Source organism: Nycticebus coucang, chromosome 8, assembly GCF_027406575.1.
Source record: "Nycticebus coucang isolate mNycCou1 chromosome 8, mNycCou1.pri, whole genome shotgun sequence".
NCBI lineage: Eukaryota > Metazoa > Chordata > Mammalia > Primates > Lorisidae > Nycticebus > Nycticebus coucang.
This window is the reverse complement of record NC_069787.1, coordinates 26,171,542-26,193,240: the sequence shown is the minus strand read 5'-3', so window position 1 is coordinate 26,193,240 and position 21,699 is coordinate 26,171,542. Positions and strand designations below refer to the sequence as shown.

The 21,699-nt window shown below is 40.7% G+C and overlaps 1 protein-coding gene and 1 non-coding gene across 3 annotated transcripts in view; one reads left to right on the top strand and one right to left on the bottom strand.

The window, feature by feature from the left end:
• The first annotated feature begins 11,646 nt into the window (after positions 1–11,646).
• On the top strand, positions 11,647–11,708 carry LOC128592982 (U7 small nuclear RNA). Its single transcript, XR_008382178.1, has one exon. It is a non-coding gene; the product is annotated as a U7 small nuclear RNA (small nuclear RNA).
• A 3,756-nt stretch (positions 11,709–15,464) lies between these two features.
• Positions 15,465–21,699, bottom strand: part of EIF4E3 (eukaryotic translation initiation factor 4E family member 3) — a 100,941-nt gene continuing 94,706 nt past the window's right edge. For both annotated transcript variants that reach the window (XM_053600074.1, XM_053600073.1), the window contains exon 7: positions 15,465–20,917. In XM_053600074.1, coding sequence (XP_053456049.1) covers positions 20,871–20,917 — 47 coding nt within the window. In that variant the 3' untranslated portion in view covers positions 15,465–20,870. The remainder of the gene's footprint in view (positions 20,918–21,699) is intronic.

The following is a 21,699-nucleotide window of genomic DNA, read 5'->3' as shown; positions in this document are numbered from 1 at the left end:
GGCATTTCATCACCTTCTGAATTCTCCACAAGTACAAGCTGGTCTCCACTTAATTGCCCCCACAGAGATTCTCATAAATACATTTAAATATAATAATTATTATTGTTCTTTTACTTTGTTCTTCTAGATGGCACTTTTTCTTCAAGCAGCTCAAAGAACTATTCTGAAATTATCCAATTAATCTTTGCAAAATTCCTGTGAAGAAGGTGGGTGGCAGTTTCTCTAAGTTTCTGGAGGAGAGAGAGGAAACCAGTGAGGTTTAAAAGACTGTAGTAAAACAGGGTGGCCCAGAAATGGAAACTGAGGACCCTGTTCCCTCAATCTCCAAGTATGTCATGATCCAAAGTACATGACTGCTTAGCCCACGACCCTAAGCGGGAAGCACTGGTCTTCAGATCTTGGTGTCATCTTTCAGGGAGACACACTGCTTTGTTTAAGTCATTTAGCCTCCCTGAGCTTCAGTGTCCCCATCTATCACATGCAGAAGATACTGCAGTGAGGTGTGGAATAGAGTAGGTGTGCCCTGGCTGCTCAGGGTAGGGATTTGTTTTTGTTTTTGTTTTTGTTTTTTTGAGACAGTCTCACTGTGTTGCCTGGTGTTGAGTGCTGGGGTTTGATTAAAGCTCACAGCAACCTGAAACTTTTCTGCCAAGAGATTCTCTTGCCTCAGCCTCCTGAGTAGCTGGGACTACAGGAGCCTACCATAATGCCTAGCCAATTTTCCTATTTTTTAGTACAGATGGAGTCTCACCCTTGCTCCAGCTGGTCTGGATTGAACTCCTGAGCTCAAGCAATCCACCTGTCTGGGCCTCCCAGAGTGCTAGGATTATAGGTGTAAGCCAATGTGCCTGGCTTCAGGGCAGGATTCTAAGTAGTTGCTCGGACTCTCTTTCCCAAGCCCCCTGCTACTGGTTCCCATGGTCTCTGGAATCCAACCTCTAATGGGCTCTTTTGCGAGTTTTATATATTGCAGTGTAAATGGCACATTTTGGTATGACATGGAGCAAGAGGATCCAAGAATAGAGCTGGGGAACAGACAACCTGGTTCAGATTTTGGCTCTAACACTTCTACACCCTGTGCCTTTGGACAGATCAGTTATGCACTCTGAGCCTCTGTTTCCTCATATGTAAAACTGAGATAGTGATGGTTCAGTCAGATAGCACATAAAAAGGATGTGGCATTGAGTAGATACTCAACAAGTATACAGAAAGTGGTAAAGAGGAAGAGCCTGGGGTCAGACTGTCTGTATTTGAATCCTGAGCTCTCTGCTTTCTTGCTAAGTCATCTTGGACAAGTCATTTCACCTCACAGGATAAGGAAGGTTCCTATGAGGATTAAGCAAGTTAGTGCATGTAGCTTACAGTCTGGCACAGGGTCCATGCTTGATAAGTGTCATCAATTATATTATAATTATTGCTTAATTTCTTGTTTCTATTTTGTCTTGTAGAGCCATAAACACTGGCCTCCACCTGCAAGAAAGGAAGATCAGTCTACAATGTAAGGGCAAGTGTAGAGGGGGAAATGGCTCCACAGTAAATATAGGGCCACTTCCCACAGTAAATTGAAAGGAATATCTATGAGCTGGAAAGCATTCCCTCTGGAAACAGATAGGCCTGTGGCCTGCCCCTCCCAAGTGGCAGTGAGTGATGCTGGGCAGGCCCTTCTCCTTTCTGTCAGGCAACTTACTTGCAAGGCAGTGCTAACCAGCTAACTGCTTTGATTTGTTAGAATGATGACATGAGGCTCAGCACCCGTAGCACAGTGGTTATGGCACCAGCCACATACACCAAGTCTGGAGGGTTCGGACCTGGCCTGGGGCAGCTACACAAGGATGACAACCTCAACAAAAAATAGCCGGGCGTTGTGGCAGGCGTCTGTAGTCCCAGCTACTTGGGAGGCTGAGGCAAGAGAATCACTTAAGCCCAAGAATTAGAGGTTGCTGTGAGCTGTGATGCCACAGCACTCTACCGAGGAGACATAGTGAGACTCTTTTCAAAAAAAGAAAGAAGGAAAGAAAGATGACGTGAGCTTACGCACACAAACACACTTTGTAAACTCTTAAATTCTACATATATTGAAAGCATTATAAATTTAGAAACACAGTTATACTTTAAAAGCATACACAGATCTGAATTTTCATTTGAACAAGGAAAAACACACACTTTCTTCTATGTGTGTTGCTATCTTTTTTGCCTTTGAATTATAAAATAAAATTTTAAAAGCTCTTGTCTCAGGTAAGAGGAGAAGAAGGAAGGCATTTTAATTTCCGGTGGTGCCAGCACATGGGGTTTGAAATTCACCACCAGCTGCTATAAAACCAAACCAAACAAACAATATATCCACCCACCCAAAGTAACTCAAAGTAACTCTGGATTTCTCTTTGCTGAGTTTCCTGTGAATACTTCAAAGCACAGAGAATTTGCAGATGTCTTGGTGGTGATTTCCCTTTAGCAAACACGTGGGAAATACTCCAATAAGAGAGTAACCAGCTCCATGAAAGAAGATTCGGGGGCAGAAATAGAGGGAAGGTGGTTTGTAAGCTGAGCCTGATGAGCCTGGTAGCCTGATCTTCATTTCTCAGATGCCTGGTACACATGTGCAGCTGGGGTCCAATTCTTCAGCTCACCTAAAGCATTTACAGCAAGGAAGCATTTCTTGGGTTCTAGCCCATGAATAGTCAAAACTGAACTTGACTAGAAAGAATTATATTAAATACTTCACCAGTGCCAAGACCCTCCCTGCAGGCTGCTGCCCCATCAGGAGGGAGGAAGAGGAGCCTGCCTGCTCCTCTTTAGGGGAAGGAGTGAGGGTTGGAGCACAGGGAAAAAGATGGGTCCAGTTCCTATTATATTATTTCCAAATTTGTGTTTCTTTTACATTTTTCTTTCTCCTCCCAAAGCAAATTTTCTTAGATGTGAAGTTAGGGAAATTTTTACCTTGAACTTCTCTAAAGCTCTAACAGATAGTAAATATGTAGTTTAAGCAAAGTTCCATTTGTGGATTAAAATCTGCTTTCTTAAATCAAGAACCAGCTCATCCTTTCAAAGTAAGAATTTATTATGAGACTACAACATTGTCTACAAAACTATACACAAGGAGCATTGAGGGTCCATGCAGTCAGCAAAACAAATGTCCCCATGCTCTGAAGGCAGGGAAGGCCTTTGGGGGTTTCCAGTAGTGAGGGTGGATCCTGGGGAGGCTTCTCCATACCACCAGGTCTCTCTCCCTCGATGTCAGGATGCTTTGCAAGGCAGCAGCCTCGACTTTGGGTTGATGACCCCTGTTACAGGACAGAGTGAAGATTCTTCATCCACTAGGTCACTGAACCCTCAGGGCCAACCAGGCCTTTACCTACCAGATGCCCTGCCTGTCTGCTTTCAGTTCAACTCCTTTTATGCATCAAACTTCTTTGGGACACTTGCTGTGAGCCAGGCAGAGTGGCCATCTCAGTGCATAACATGGTCTCTGCCTTCATACAGCCTTCTGGGAGGGACCAGCAGTATGCTACACGCCACACGGGAAGAGGTGCAGGGCTCTCAGTGACAACAGAGGAGGGAACCCATTGAAGGCAGGTAAGTGGTGGGGAGCAGGAGGTGGGACAGCAGGGTGGGAGGTGGGCAGCCTGGGCAACAGCACCCTGGGTTGGCCACTGACCCCCGGGGAAGTGCAAGGCTTGTGGACTGAGAAAAGGCTGGAGACTTAGCTCCTTGTAGTATAATAAGGAGTCAGGACTTTATCCACAGGGCATCATGAGACCCAGCCCACTGGTTTCTTAGCTTCTGCTAATTGCTGAAATTTATTGAACCTGACTATATCCAAAGCTTACCATACTATAACATGAAGACAATGCCATGATCTTCTTCATTCCACAGTTGAAAAAAACAAGGTTTTGGAGTTAGGTAACATGCCATAAATGTCACCCAGCTACTGGGACTTGATGCCAGAAGGGATCTTTTGGGGTTTGCCACTCTAAGTCAGTGCCTCCTATTTTTGGAATCATCTTCATGATTTCACCCCAGCTGGGGGTAGAATCCTGGCCTAGTCACAGTGTTCCACCCTCTGGCCACGGCTATTAGCTTGGTAATACGTATGTGAATCCCAAGAGTCCATTAGAACTAACAGTACACAACCTTGGGAACTCCTGGGACGCTGACAGAGGCCCACGGACTCCTTTGGACTTACAGTGGGAGGACATAGATTTTACTAGAGAATAAAGACAATGCAAAAGAGAAGAGCCATAGATTAGTTCTCCTGGATCAACACTGTGCCTGAAGCCACTGCTCCATGACTTTCCAGTTATGTCATTGCTATTTTTTTCCCTTACCATAGTTGGTTTTCTGCCACTTACACCTAATGCGTTAGCCCTAGGGTAATGGTGCTCATGGTGACCCTCTCCACTTTACCCCTAACAATATGAGCTACTGAAATGGACTTATTTTGCTATATTCTTACATTAAAAAGTTATCTCAGTGATAATTTCAATCACAGAACAAATTGAGCACTTAAGATAAAAGGAGTACAGAACACAAAACAACGGTAAAATTATAGCTGTGTAGGAAAAAGGAAACTGGCTGTGGGGTGAACAGAAAGAGGTGCAGCTTCTGCTCTGGGGCTTACTAGCTCTGTGCCCTCGAACAAAGCACCTTTCCTCTCTGAGCCGTGGTACCCTTCACTATAAAATAACAGAGTCATTAGCCAAGCCCTGACTTAGGATCCACCACTTCTCTCTAGGCTGCTTTTAAATAAAAGTTGGCTAACACTGGCTGGGTGCGGTGGCTCGCATCTGTAATCCTAGCACTCTGAGAGGCTGAGGTGGGAGAACAGCCTGAGCTTGGGGGTTGGAATGAGCCTGAGCAAGAGTGAGACCCTGTCTCTACTAAAAATAGAAAAACTAGCAGGGTATTGTGGCAGGTGCCTGTAGTCCCAGCTACTCAGGAGGCTGAGGCAAGAGTATCTCTTGAGCCCAAGAGTTTGAGGTTGCTGTGAGCTATGATGATGCCATGGCACTCTACCCAGGGCAATAGAGTGAGACTCTGTCTCAAAAAAATAAAAATAAAAATAAATTGGCTAATGCAGATTATAAAGCCCTTTCATATCCAAAGGTAAACAGCAGTTTAACTTCCTTCTGGATAGTCCACACCAGCTAACAGGCAAGTACTGCTGAGAAATGCTCATCACTGGGCTTGTGCCCCACCCAGAATGTGGGATTATGCAACTGACAAACTCCAGAGTAACCTCAACGTGTACCGGATCTTGGAAGTCTCCATGGCAGCTCTGGGAGGGGCTGTCAGAGAGGTACTGGGAGCTCTCCAGCCTCACTTGACCCCTACTATGCTTAAGAGGCAACACTCCACCACCTAGTCGATGGAGAGGGAGGATATTCCCCAGGTGGGCTCTTAAACATCACAGAACCTCTCTCCAGCAAACCCTCAGTATGAGCTCCCAAAGCCCAGCTGGTCTTGGTTTTCTCCTGATAACTCCAGCCAGTGAGCTGGAAGGCAGCCCACAAAGATCCCGTGAAAAGCACACTGGTTAGTTTACAAATGCTGACACTGACAGGTTACACATGGGTAGTGACTTTAACGAGATCTAATGGGCTGAATGCTTTATTTACTGATTCTGCCAAAAACTAACCTGAGAATTTCTACAACTTTAAAAAATAGACATGTTTCACCTATTTTTCAAATTCTTGTAACGAAGAGAGTATACAAATCGGAGATCTGAAGTCTGTCACTGTAACAGACTTTTAACAGGATCTGCTTTTGAAACCCGTATTGTTTTCCAACAGTTCAATCTTTGAACTAATTATGCGTTATCTGCAACATGTGAGATTTTAAATTGTGTTCAAAATGAAATAGGCAAATGAATACATGAAACGGCTATTGAGCCTTGTTAGAATGTGGGCATGTTATAATCAGAAGTCACTGATATCTTTCCACAGGCAGAAGTCCAGAAATGGACTCCCCAACTTCCAGGAACACAAGCGAACACTCTCACTTTCTCCAAGTCCTGGGAAAATCCTAACGGGATTTGAGCCTTTGCAATTCATTCTGAATGACATTCCAGAGTTGCTCAGTCTTAAAGCTCCATGGGGCAAAAAGACACAGACTATTTAGCAGAACAAAAAAGGGGAAGAGCAAAGTAATTAACTCCTGTTTTTATACTCTTTCTACAATACTCAAATTCTAGCAAACTGTAGTCCCTTAGAAACTACTGTCAATACACAACTCTTATCCTGATGACTGTGATTCTGCTACACAAACATCAGAGGCATAAACCATCCTTGAGCCCAAGACACAACACTGATATGAAGAATAACTGGATTTAAAATTACATCACTGAAGTTTCTTCAGGGAAATAACATTTCTGCCTCTTGGCGTGAATGTAAGGAAGATTTGTTGATCAAGGGGAGTGGTGACTTCATTATCAATAGGGAGGTTTCTAAACTCTGAAGCCTCAGGGAATTCCTGCAGATTTTGTCTGTCATCAAGCCCCACATTCAAGTACAGAGCTAGGAGAGGCCTACAGGCGTTGGAGACACCCACACAAATGGAAAACATAATGGCTACATTTCCTTTAAAGAGTTTCCTACACGTGGGGGAGAGACAGGTGTTGCAAATAAGTTATTTCTGTAGGACTACCTGAGGTAAGGTGGGCACCCCCCTTCACAAGGTTCACCATATTTTGCCTTTTTTCCCTGTTTAGCAGTCCTTCCTTCTAAATCTCCTTTGTTGCACTCTCATGGCCCAGACCCTGGCCATGAGCAGCCCAACTTTCTTCTATTCTTTATTTTCCCCAAGTATCATTTAGAAAAATTTTAAGAAGTGTTTTTGGGGCAGGGGGAATTAGCTATTGCTATTGTTTGCTTTTGTTAAAATGAGCATGTTATTACTTTTACCCTAAAAAAATGATTTTCATGAAAATAAAAGGGTCCCCGGACTCTAGTTTGGAATCTGATTTTGAAACACCGGGCCACATATCTAAGCAGGCCCACCTTGACAAGACCACTGCTGTACCATGAAACATCAATATCACCACCTAGCCACGAACAGCACCAAGCAGCTTGTAAAAGGCCTTCCTGGGAGTTTTCTCATTTAATTTTTATGCTCAAGGATGGGGACATTCATTATCACTGTTCCCCACATGAGCAAACTGAGGCTCAGAAAAGTCAACTGTCCCCTTAAGGTCAGCAAACTAGTAAGTTGGGCTGTAAAGGGGGAGGAAGCTCGCCTTCTCACTCAGAAGGCCATGTTCTTTCAAACCACAAAGAGCAATCCTCCATGAGGGGAGGAAGGCTTTCTTAGGATGGGATTTCTGATAAGCTTGTGAAAATGTCACTCTATTCCCCGTGGGGGTGGGAAAAGGCCTAGAAATCTCAATGTAGTGCCACACCTCCTGTATTACAAGAAAGGAGGGCTCCCGTCTGCTGGAGAGCTCAGAACAGGCTTTCTGGAGGAAGGGGACGTTGCTCACCCTCAGAGCATCCTAAGGGGTGAGCCCTGGCTTGGAGCACATGTGTCAGAGGAGGGTAGGAGACAGTGCTGGAGCCAGCTCCCAGGGGGAGGTATAACTCTCGGTGCATGTTGTTCATCTCTGGAATCTGAAACACACCTTTAAATTATTAAGCTTATTGGAATGCCACCAACATTTTGAAAACTGCCTATCAGGATCAGAAAGATACTTGCAGGAAGGATCTTGACACCAACTGTCAGAAATGAGAGATGAGCCGGGTGACCGGACTTCACAGGCTTCTCAACCACCCCTCTCTGCATTCCCTGCTCACCGGGTGGCAGTGGGGTGGCTGCTGCGTGGAAGCAGATCCTACAAACTTACAAAATAGGAACCCACAGTATATAGATTTGTGCCTTCTGCCTACATACGAAAGGAAACACCCATCAGGTACAAACCCTCCATTTTTTTTTTTTTGGAAGTCTTTCTGGGACGGGCATAAAGCACCCCCAGAACAGTCAAGGGACCATATTTTGTGCAGCAGCAATTCTTCTAAATATAGAACACAGAGCAATCACAAGAAGGATGCAAGCGATGTCCTTGGATGCTCTACAGAACAGGCGGATGACAAAGCTGCTAGAGCTTTGCATTGAAATCCTGCGCTCCCCGATTTAGCAGAAGGCTTATTTCGCTCGCTCACATGAGTGGGTTGCGGGAGCGGACCCACAGCAGTTGCAAGCTGAGCCCGTTACCTCACCTTGTCCTAGGCCTGCTGTAACGAGTACATGCATTCCCTGGACTCGGGGAATTTCATTTTTAACCGAGTAAATTTACTTATCCAAATGCGGGCTATCTCTAACATTTGCCAGATCACAGGCCGATTTCTTTTCTTTTTTTAACCTCATCTTCACAACGGAGACATAAAAGGGGAGATCTATAAACATTTCAGATTCATAAAATACTACTTCCTCTGGATTCTTCTAAGCTGAGTGGAAACTTTGCTCTTTCTTGAGAAAAGGTGAGCATCTACTAAAAAGTAATTTTCTCTGTCAGGAGGGCTCGCTGTGCACTTGGTTGCAGCTGAAATGCGTTTTAATAAGGCCTTTCTCCTTTACAAGCCCTGCTCACTTTTAGCTCCATCCCACAGCCCTGAGCAAAGAGGAAGATGGCTCTCAGATAGCCTTTTGTTACCCTAATCAGAGCCAGAAGGGCTGTATTGACTTTCGGGCCTTGGGGAGTTGTAGTTCTTTTGTGTCCATCTCATCCAAGAAATCAAGTTTGATTAATTTGTCATCAAGGAAAATGTGTGATCCGCTCAGAGCCAGGCCTTTGAAGTGAGGGATGAACTTGGGCTGCAAAGCCCAGGTCAGCAGGTGAAGCAGCAGCGGTGCCCAAATCGAACAAGCTCTCTGCAGTGTGGCCTGTTCCCATTTAAAACACTTAAAAAAAAACAAAACCTTTCCCACACGAGTTGGATTGGATGGCTCCCCATCTAGGGCCCCCTTTTGTTTACTTTAATTTTTAAAATAGAGTTATCAGGGCCACAAAGCAAGCGAGACCCAGAAAACATTTAGCCACTCCACAAGGCCTGGGGAGGGGGAGGATTTGACCTCTGGCCAATCTTAAAACACGGCTGTGAGTGGGAGAGCCAAGAGGGCTGAACTTGGTGTCAGCACGTGCTTCTGGAATGAATAATCGGAAGGGGTCTCCAGCTGGGTCATGGGACAGATGCTCATTTATGATGCTCTGGTCTTGTTAACCTGCACTTAGTGGAGTTCCTAAACTGCTGAAAATGCATAAGGTAGCGGCCCCAATATATTATTTAATCCTAGACTTAGTGTCATATTTCTTGTTTAAATGCTATATATGCTTTATAAGGAGCTACAGAGCTTTTAAAAATTACAGAGTAAGCAATCTTTATACATTCCACAGTGTAAAAATCCCCATATTTAACCTGCTGGTGAGCGGGCCTTTTTATGATTGTTACCCCTCAGGTATATACCTAAAGACACAGTGAATTATTGAGCAAAAGTCAAGGGCTTGTTCGGCTTTCAAAGATGTTCAAAATGTACCAACAAATTATAAACAGCCTCTGTGGTTACTGAATTCAGAGTTTAAAGTATTATTAGAGAATTTTAAAACAATGAGATTTCTCACCTTAGAAATTTAAGGATGTTTTGACTTTAAAAAAAAAAACAAAAACAAAACCCTGCTCCTGACAACATCCAAACATTCCTTCCTTCAAACATGCATTGAATTCATACCATGTGCCAAGTATGTGCACCTCAAAGATGATTAGTTTACACTTCCTGCCTTTCTTAGGGCCTAGCAGTTCAGTTTTAATGATATTTATCAATCCGCTAAATTGTCAGCTCCCTGAAGTAGAGATGGTGTCTTGGTTTGGTATCTGATACTGTCTAGCACATTATAGTTCAATAAATATGTGCTGAGTAAATGAGTCAACGTTGCATATGGTCTAAATATATTAGCTCTACTAACACCTATCAACTTTCCTTTAAGGTATCCGGGATTAAGTAATATGCATATAATAACAGAGAACTCCTGGCAGCTTCTCACAATTGTCCCACAGTGGCGAGTGGAGGGTCTGTAACCCACACGATGGACAACATGAGACATATACTTCAACAAGCATTTGTGTAGCCTGGAAAACATTTTCATCAACCAAACTTCCTTTTTCTATTCCTGGGCAAGGATAGCAAGAATGTTCTTAGAAAATAATTACTTGGAAAATTCATTCAGGTTGGAAGTTAATTCATGGCAAGCTGACTCAGAATTCAAGTACACAGAACTCAAGTAAATGGGAGTAGATTTGTTTATCCCGGTATGGGATGGTAAAGAAGGAAAATCACAAACAAGCAGTTAGGAGGCCAGTGTAGTTGGCCAGATTGTTGCCACCAAAGACCTCAAACAAGTTAAGATGCACCAAGTCCTGCAGAATAACGTGAGAACGTTTTGGTGGATCTGTTCATTACTGCCTGGGGAATGGATACAGCCAACCAATGGAGGTACCGTTTACTAACTCTCCACCATGTGCAAAGTTCTGAGTTGGGAACTTCACAGCTTATTTGCTTTGAAGTTCTACCTTCTCCTTTCTAAGAGAAGGAAACTGAGCCTCAGAGAAGTCGAAAACTTCCTCAAGGCACAAGCTAATAGGATTTCAACTAATAAAGCAAACTAAGCTCCTTACATTATGCCAGTTTGCTTTCTTTCTGATTGTTTACATTCAGAACAATCAGAAGCTGGGCATCCCAGTTAGATCCAATCCAGAGAGAATGCCACAGTGTCCCTACAGCCTTAAATGGCAAAACCACGAAAACTTTTACCAGGACATGTAACATACTCTGGTCAAGAAACCAAATTCCATCTTCTCTGCTCTTCTCTTTTCCAATCTCTGGTAGAAGCATTTGCAAACACAAATAGTGAAAGGTCACACTAAGAAGTAGAGGAGGGATTTTGCATGATCCATCTGTGCTGGGATAATCCGGAATTGGCCGTGAATACGTTGAAGGGCCTACACACTACACTAGTAATTCTTTTTCACCTGCCATCCACACCACTTGAATGTGTTATTCTTGTACATTCTTTGGAGAAGAGTGTTAGTCATGTGTGTCTGCAGATTGGGCACTCAATAAGTGAGACAGAAAAGCAAGCTTCAAATATAAACTTTTTAGTTCCCAGTTAAAACCTTCAGAAAAGAGGCAAGTGGATGGTGAGTACTAGCTGTAGACTGGTTTTAAGATAAATCTGCTCATGTGGGGCTAATGCAAAGAGGCAGGTTAGAAAAATACGTATCTTTTCCACATAAGGTATGGAATGAAGGAAAGATTGTTGACATCAAACAGCCAGGAGATTTGGGGATGTGGCTGCAACTTTGTCACCAATAGCCTTTGTGACCTTAAATGACTTCTTTACACTTTCTGGGTCATTTCTTCAATTACACAACGAAAAGTTTCAACTAGGCTAACAAGTTTCCCATCTTTTTCTTTATAAATGAACTTCCATAAGGAATCTCGAAATTCTTGTGCATTGGAATCTTCAACTTCCACCAAGGCAGCCTAGCCATAGAACAGGCTGGAGCCACAGTACCTTTGATGTATTTTGGCTCTGCAACTAATTGTGTGATCTTGGGCAAGTTATTTCATCTCTCTGAACATTCACATATAGAAAATGGAAAAAAGTGTTACAGCTCTTTTAGAATTTGTCCAGCAAAACTTTTTTTGGTTTTCATCAAGAACTCCCATTGGTGGTGGTGGGGGCAGTGGGGAATTGGGACAATCTGCCTATCTACCTCATAGGGTGTTGGGGAGAAGTAAACGAGTTAATCTAATGCTTAGATGGCATGAAATTCCAAACATGTTAGCTATTATTATTCTTGCTATTATAGCCATGATTAGAGCCACACAATACAGCAAAAGCATGTCAAACTCTGCCTAATCACTAACATCATTTTGCACTTACCATTTAAAGAAATAACTTTTCTGAACCAACTTTCCTAAGTAGAGATGCTTTATGTAAAATGTTTATCACTTGTGATAAAACCACAGAGAAATGCCAAGCAGTGGCTCCTGTAGGTCAAGGTAATGGTTATTTTAGTGGAGAGGGAGGAAACACAACAGGAGAATTCTAGGCTGCCTGAAAAACTTCCATTTTTTGACCTACTGTAAGAGTGGTCTCATTAGGCTGGGCCAGGTGGCTCATGGCCTATAATCCCAGCACTCTGGGAGGCCAACATGGGAGGATTGCTTGAGCTCAGGAGTTTGAGACAAGCCTGAGTAATAGTGAAACCCTATCTCTACTAAAAATAGAAAACTTCACTGGGCCTTGTGGTGGGCATCTGTCGTCCCAGCTACCTGGGAAGCTGAGGCAGGAGGATCGCTTGAGCCCAGGAGTTTGAGGTTGCTGTGAACTGGGCTGGCACCATAGTACTCTAGCCTGGGGCAACAGAGTGAGACTCTGTCTCAAAAAACGAAAAACAAACAAACAAACCCCCCCCCCCAAAAACCCCAAAGTGTTCTCATTATAACAACTCACTAAGTTACACATTTTTTCTGTACCTTTCTTTTATTTGACAAATAAAAAAAGTTTTAAAGAAAGTGATGTTTCACACAACAAAATCTGAGTATATAAAGTATGTTTACTGGCTGCTGAAATGTTAACTTTTTGCCATGTAGTGCATGTCGGTGTGGGTATGTTGTTTCATTACACTTTTCAAAACACTTTCAAAAATATATTTTACCATAAGAACTTTGTTATATCTGAAAATATTTCTGTAGAACTAACCTCCTAGAGAATGTTCTTTGAAAACTGATGGACCTCTGTTAAAATTTTATTTGATACCATGATGTTTGGTTTTATATTCTGAAAACCAAAGTCTTGTGCTTTACAACTGGACTATCTTCATGAAACACCAATTATTTTGCCTTAAAAAGGAACATGGCTTTCGTGTTTAACCTTCATTTCCATTATTCTTCTCCAGTAAGAGTGAATCACAAAATCCAAATGTTTCCAAAGACCTGAAACCTTCCTCTAGCCCCATGCTTCACAGAATCTTACATGTGCAAAAACCAAATGATTTAAGTTTCCTGAGTTAAGGAGGAAATTGGGGAGTAAGAGCTTGTCTACATCTTTAATGCTGAGAGGAGCACATACATTCAGCCCTGCCATCTGTACAAATGGTACCAGAGTTCAACGCGCTTATGATTATAAAGACTTATGATTTATGCTTGCTAGTTAAATATGCTTATGATTTAAACTTATTTTCTCTGGCAAGAAATAAGCTAGTCAGCACCACAGCCTAGCCAGATGATGGGAAATAGAAACATATTTCAATGATATATATTTTAACTTGCTGAGCCTTGTAAATGCTACTGTTTTCTTTTCTTCCTATAACAAAAGACCTATCCCACTGTAGGATTCCAGAGATTTTTAATGCATTCATTAATGAAAAGCAGTTAAAAGTTTAATGGCAGTTATTGCACTCAAAGAATCACCGGGAAAGTAAAGGCATGTATGGTCTTGGCCTCCAAAAAAACTGTGTGTTAGGTGAGAAGGCAGAGGAACCTGTGCTAATAGACAACCACGGTCACATCCCAGAAAGTACATCAGTTAACTACTAGATGATACAAGATACACAGAATTCATGGTGGCAGTAATCAGACTCAAATATGAGAGGGAGACATTATGAAATTTTAAAGGCTTCTGAATGTTGTTGCCCTGTCCCCTCAAAGATTTCATTAAACTCGCTGTGTTAAATTAATTGGGCATCAGACACGTAATGTTGAAGTGCTTGCTCCTACAGTGAGAGATCGGAAAGTATGCAAATGAATAGAAGAAAGAAGAGGCTGTTGGTATTTTTTTGTTTGTTTTTAAAGGGATATAATGGCCAGAAAGAAAGAGTAAATTCACTTTACTCAACTAAATGGGGGACAACTCAATCTGAGGGGCAAACAACCAGTACACAAGATGAACAAAGCTAAATCATTCTGAGTGGAGGATAAAGAAAAAGAATTAAAATAAGCAAGATGTATTTTCTAAGATACCTAGATGAGCCCCATTACCAAATGTGTTCAATAGGAAAAGTGTAAAAATAGAAATAGTTGCTTCCCATCAAGTACCATGGCACCGTGTTGGGGACTTCAGACACGTTTGTGCTGTTGGACAGAAATTTTCAGTACATGGTGGAATGAACAGGGTTGGGTTAATCAACACACACACACACAAACACACATACAAACACACACACATACCACACACACACACACACACACACACACCACATACACCACACAAACACACACACACACACCACACAAACACACACACACACCCAGAACCTAATTAACATTAAGCACTGTCGTTGATGAAACTGTGTAAAATTTTAAACCCTGGGAGACAAAAATGACTTTTCTATACTATAAAAACCCAAATGCAGAGTGAGAATTAGTGGCAACAGATTAGAAAAGATCTCAAAATAAAGTCCTACAAACTAATAACACATAAACAAACCTTGTGAATTTATAACTTGAAAAAGGAAGAAGCACGAATTCATAGCCATATAATCCCAAATCAGAAAACTGCAAGAACTTTTATGTGAATAGAACAAACATTTGCACTGAACACAAACATCACTGCATTTTCAAGTAAGAAAATTACGGTCTAGTCTTACCTTACTGCTGCAAAAGGCTGGAATAGAAATTATGGACTTATACAAGCAACTTTCACATGTATCTGAACATCAAACACAACACACAATATAAAATCAAAAATAACCAGAACAGAAAAGTTTTCAGTCTGACCTTAAAAATACTGAGCAAATCACTAGATGAAGCCAGATCAAAAGGAAGGGCATTACACCAGCTTGTAGCCAGATGTGAAAGGGTCCCCAGCTGCACAGGGCACAGATGGTATAAAATGGGGGGTGGGGTGGGGCATAAATAGATCCAAAACATAAGGCAAATAAACCTAGTTCAACTTTCACAGGTAAGACTGTTCTGAAAAAATGAATAACTTTTAATGCAACTGATAAGATTTTAAATTTGGGACAAATAGCCCTACATGTCTCAAACTAGAGTGTGCTCACCAGTTAAAATTTAAAAATTGTTCTGTGTAGTAATTTAAATACAATTAAATGCTCCATGAAGATACATTCAAAGTAATGGTAACTTGTTATCAAACAAATACTAAGAAGATAGGGTTAAAACTTAAAAAAAAAATTACAATGATTGTAAGCCACAATTAATTCTCTGAGAAGTTGGGGAGAATTTAGTGTATATCTACAAAATTAATAGCTCTATTTAAAAACAGAAACCCTATAAGTTTATTAAAATGTTCAAAGTCCTTTAAAATTTTCCATTAATCATGTAAAGTGCTAAAACTAAAATTTTCCCATCCTCAAGCCTTCATTAAAAGTTGTTCCTTTGTATGTGATGTAAAAAGACAAGAAGTACCATTAATTTTCCACAGAAACACTCATATTTACTTCGTGCTGACTTCCATAATGCAAAGGCGACAGTTTAATAAACCCCAAACACTTGTTCCAAAATCAAAGTTCAAGAAAAACTCTCTGACTTCAATATTTGAAGCTGTAATTTTCATAAAGAAATCTTGAACTTCACTAAATGAGTCGGTAACTTTTCTCAGGCAGCAACCCAAACAAAAACATTTAACACCGATGCGTTCAACTTCATGATTGCTAAAGGACACAAGAGCACAGAATATCCAAAGGCTATTTTATTGGATATTCTAACAAGGTACATTCAACACACACATATACAATGGGACTCTACATTTCAGTAGCAATGATGAACAAACAATTATTGACTTCACAATGACTTTTCTTATCATTGACATGGTTTGGGGAATACTTATTCATTTTTTTTTTTGACACTTCTAGTATTAAAGAATCCTTGCAGTTTAGTAACAGCTTTCCTAAGCTACGCTTAGAAAGTGACAATTAATTTTAGTGGAAATTCATTCCTAGTCTACTTTGATAGTCATTTGAACGGTTTTGCGTTATTTTACATGCAATTTTATAGCTCTATAACATTCATTTAATCTTGTTCAATGATGCTGAACCCCTGATGCCATAAGACATTATAGAAAAGTAGTTACTGCCCATATGGAGTAACTACTTTTTCTGAACATTAATTTCTTTTCTCTTAACAGGCTGAAATTGTATTTAGAAAAGAGAAAAGCTACCACTCTGTATTAAAGGCTTTATATTATGAACTTCCAGAGATGGGCTCCTATAACTGCGGTGGTCCCAGTCATAAAGTTCTTATTTACAAGCATCATTTGCTCAAGTCTTAGTAATAATGGCTTTCTCAAAGTATCCTTCAGAAGACTGTTGGTGTTAGACATTCAAATCAGGTCACCTGAGAGAGTTTAGGGATGGGGCTTTTCTCCTTTGTTGTATGTGGGACTGGATAAAATCAGGGGTTCTCAAGGTGAGGTCTGAGGACCATCAGCATTAGAATCACTGCAGCCCTCGCTAAAAATGCAGATGACTAGTCGTCCCAGACCTCTGGGGCTGGGGTTGAGAAAACTACACAGTAAGTAACAACTGAGCGACCCTCCTGCGTGCTAAGGGGTGAGAAGCACTGGTAGATGATCTCAAAGGTCCCTTTCACTCTAAAATTCTAATAGTCTCTGAGTTTTCTTTCCAAACTTGAGTCATGTTTCTAGAACACAAGGTGGTGATGTTCGGCCTCAATGGGTTAACCTAATTGTTTAATAACTATTAATTAATAATTAACTATTAATATCTTTTGATGCATATGTAATAATGATAGAAAACAAAACCAGAACAGTAGAGTCAGATGTGTAGGAATCTCTTTTAGATTTGTTCCTTCTTGAGAGAAGTAGAGGGGAATCTAACGGCTGTACAGGAGCGCAGGTTCAAATGGACTTGTCATGGCGCCTCAGTCCCTATCTTTTTCCTCTTCACCCTCTGACTCCTCCCAGCTGTTGAAACAATTATCCACGCTTTCAAACTCTTAAGTAATTTTAATTGATCTCTACATATCTTTTAAAAACTAAATGATATACAGGCAGTCCTCTACTTTCATTTGTAATTGGTGAAATCTTACAGAAACATACAATATAAAAAAAGGGAATGGGAGACTTAACATTTTCATAGGAGAGTTTCATATTCAGAAAAAAAATCAAATCCTAATTTTTTCTCTGAGTGCAATATTTGATGAAATATTTCCCATTTTTCCTGTGTGTTAGTTATTTTATTCTTCCTCTTTATAAATGTTTATAGCCCTAAGATGTCTTTTTTTTTTTAAGCACATCTGGAAAATTCTATCTTTGACACATTTTTATTAGGTACATGAAACTAAATGTCAAATCACTAAGTATCATTTTTACATTGTCTAGTCAGACTGTGATGAAAGCTTAAGGAGCAGTAGGCTCTGAAAATAATTCCATAAACATAGCTGGGTAAATTCTGTAGCTGAGCCAGAGCTGTAGGCTGGAAGGCAGCGCCACCATGCGATCATTCCAAAGGCTCCCAATTCTGTATCAGTACAAAAGTTGGGATCCTCTAGGACAGTGGTTCTCAACCTTCCTAATGCCATGACCCTTTAATACAGTTCCTGTGGGTCGCGACCCACAGGTTGAGAACTGCTGCTCTAGGAGTTAAGCACTCAACAGCAAAGAGCCACCACCTGTCATACAGTAAGGTCATTTTTAAACTCCAAAACCTAATGCCATTTCAGTCACTCAGAGTGAGAGGGAGAGAAAGAACAACTCTTTAAAAAAGGATGTCTGATTATATAGTCGTATTAGTGGCCAAAATGGGAGTTTGATCAAGGCTCAGTCGGTGAATTGTATGTCATGTTTACTAGATCCAAATATATCTAAAGTTTCTATCAGCTATAACGTCTTGTGACTGTATATGGTGTAAACAAGACTTAAATTCAAGAAGAGGGATGTGACGGTTAGAGTCAACTCCATCTTCAAAGGTTACCAAAATCGTGTTTTCCTTTTCATGTTTTTTCTGCATCCAGTGTACCATGTATCCACAAGCAACATTATATTAAATATGCGTATTTGCTGTAAATGATACTTTTGTGTTAGAAATATGGAAAAGTTGGGGGGGGAGAGGAAATCTTTTGAGTAAGTTGGCACTTCAGAAAGGGCTTACAGAGGACAACTGAAATATAGACACGTTGCTTTAAGTGGGTATTATCCTTATTTAATGGGTGTAAATTTCCCAATGTGAGCAAGTGCCTGTGATATGATAATCTCAGCAATAATGGGAGAAGAAAAAGTATATTAGTTTCAATCAGATTTCCTGGCTCTGTATCACAGACCCTGAGGAACTACAAAGGCAAGAAAGTGGGCCCTTTGGTTTCAGTGTGGCTTTTTGTGGAGAGTGCAAGGCTGCAGCTGCAAGGACTTAGCTGAAAAGAAGCAGGATTCTGCTGGAAGCTTGCACTTTCCCCAGTAGAGGTCAAGATGGGTAAAATGCCCTAACACAAAAGTCACATGTCTTGCAAAATATTTCCTTCTATCTCAAAAGAGTATTAGCTTCTGTAATGTAAGAAGGTAATGAGAGGTTTTTAAACTGATTAAATCAGCTTAGTTCATACAAAGTCTATCATGACTAAATATTCAATTAAAACAATTTCCAAAGCAAAAATCTGACAAAATCCTCTCTTAAAGCAATTTTGATGATAGGTCTTTAACATTAGGCAAATTAAATCCTTCTCACAGTTGGTATTTTCCAAAGGGTCAGAAATAGTTGCAGAAATTCACTGGGACAAAAATTCTACTTTTGTGTGGGGTGGTGCCTGTGGCTCAAAGGAGTAGGGCGCTGGCCCCATATGCCGGAGGTGGTGGGTTCAAACCCAGTCCTGGCCAAAAACTGCAAAAAACAAAAAATCTACTTTGTGTGGTTAGACAATTTCTATTAACAATAGAAACTAGAAACCATGAATGTGAGCCTAATATTCCTATTTATTTTATTTTAACTTCAAAGGCTACACACACGCAAAAGTTGAACACATCATCACAAATGGTTTAAATAAAATTCAAAAAATAAAAATACCTCAAATCCATTTACTTATGGAAATATACATAAAACAATTATAGTAAATTCGATTATACCCTTTTTCCTAATCTATCAGAAAATACTTATATTATAAAAAAGAATTTTAATTCACATTCATAATTAAAAAAATCCTTCAGGAATATTTTAAAATAAGTTGAATGTTACTTACTATAACATTTAGAGAAACAAGTCCCAGGCTTTTGCTAAAAGGGTCTCATATCCTTATACTTTATTTTGAAATCACTGAAGAAAGTCAAGTTTAGAAAAAAACGTTTTAAACTATGATGATGATTATTATGATTGATGTGGTTAGCAATGCAAATGAAGGGTGTGAGTTTTTATAAAAAGATATCGTGGTAAGTTTGTTAAAAGGTTTCAATGGAGAATTTTATTTACAAACACACGTTGGAAGCTGAAAGTAGCCCCAACCATCTTCTCCCAGTTCAACACTGCAAGGAATTAGAAATCCTGGGTGCAATGAAAGTTCTGAGTGCACCGCCCTTTTAAAAAATGCATGAGCATGTACTAGCTCCAAAACAGGCCAGCCCGAGGAGGCCTCTTCCAAAGGCCCTGCCCTTTATCAGACAAAAGCAGCCAGAGGCTCGACAGAGTTGAGAGAAGGAAGTCAGACATTCTGTGCGGTCTCAGTGTTCCAGAGGGTGGCCTGTCCTTTTGCTAAAATCGCGATTTCTTTGGCAGTATAATACAATATATATCAATAATTCCAATAATTAATATGTACAGAATACACTCGACATTCGACTTTGTGAATGTTCTTATCCATCCTGGAAATGAGATGTGACCTCCTGCTCCTAAACGAACAGAGGCAGAGAGAGCTGCCCAGGTTGGAGGACTATTGATTATCACGATGACACACCATGTGAGCAGGAAAAGGAGGATCATTTAACAAAACGTGTTAGAATTGATTTGGAAAGTCCTAAGTGGGTAAACACACTCAAAACTTCTGATGAAGCTTAATTCGAACAATTAAAATACCACCTCCTCTTTCAATCAGAGATCTCAGGTTTTCTATAGGGAGGAATCCCTTGCTACCACGCTAAGCCTTTCATGGAAAAGGCCAAATTGAAATTCTGGTTAGAAATACTTCCACAGAGGGTCCAAAGACCTAGAGTTTGATTTATTTATATCCTGATATGGAACTGTGATTACAGTTTTCATGTTAGGCAACCCCACTGTTATTGTCCCTGTATCACTAACAACAACAAAAAAAAAATTTAAAAAAGAAAAATAAAAGATGTGTGTGCTGTCAGTGCAAAATCAGATTAAGTATAGTTTTCCTTTTCCTTGGGACAGAAAAAAAAACAATGCCCAGGTCATGGTAGGTACAAATGTGTCACAACAAACCATCAGAAGACAGGTTTCACCAAGCTAGTATTCCTCCTTTACAGTGTGGTTTTCAAAAGCAGTATTGTCATGATTATTCACATTCTCATTAACTAGGTACAGCACAGCCATTTAAAGGGAAACCAATTTCTTGGGCCTCAATGAAAGGGGAGTGTAGAAAACAATAATTAGACTGAATAAGGAATTTTAAAGGGCAAAAAAAAAAAAAAAATTAGAGTGAAAAGAATAGAAAACTTAGAAAGCCCAAAATAAAAAAAAAGGTTTTTTTTTTAAAGCAAATAATGTGACGGTAGAAACCCACACCATCTCCCCCCACCCCACCTGACACTTTGAGTCCTAATTGCCCATCTGCAAGGACAGAAACCACTCTAAAGTGACCAGCACCGGCTTCGGCGTGTCTTCTCTTCACTCTCCCTCCTGTTAAGACCGTTTCCAAAACCAATCAGCAAAGGACAAAGAATTCTTTACAGAGTGCAATTAGTGTTTTCCACGTCCACCTTCAAAAGCATGATGCTCTTCATGGGCTAAAGGACAGAAAAAAAACAAAAAAGAAAAAAGGAAAGAAAACTTTAAGCAAAGGATGGGCCAACCCTCCTCTAGGCATCTCATTCAGCTTCCCCAAATGTTGGCAAGAACTCAAATACCTTTTTTGCCAGTAACTGTTAGCTAAGGCGTGCATTTCCTGAGAAACATAATAATGAAAATTAAAACAAGGAATAAACAAGCAATGGGCATGCTGCCTGTTTCTTCTTGCTGTGCCTGAGGGGATGAGTCATCCCAAGGAGCTGATGAAGAGAGTATGTCAGGCTGCAAGCAAGCGCTGCAGGGGAAAATGTGCCCCACAAAATGCATGGGAAGGGTACACCTGACATTACCGAAGACAGAACCACTTGTGTGCCTATCTTTAAAAATAAAACAAAACAAAGAACCAAATCAGGGTGACAGCAATTACATCCCCTCCCCACACCCCCACCCCCGCTCTCAATACTCTCTATGGAAAATGAAGTTTCATAAAATGGATGGGTCTTTTATTTTTCCCAGTCGTAATTTCCTTCCCTCTACCCCACTGGATTTTCAGCCCTACTGACTGGCTCAAAAAATTATGCTGCCAAAAATACTTTATTTTCTTTTTATTTATGAGACAGAGTGTCAAGCTGTTGCCATGGGTAGAGTGTCATGGTGTCACAGCTCACTGCAACCTCCAACTCGGGCTCAAGAGGTTCTCTTGCCTCAGTTTTTCTATTTTCAGTAGAGATGGGGTCTCACTTTTTGCCCAGGCTGGTCTTGAACTTGAGAGCTCAGACTA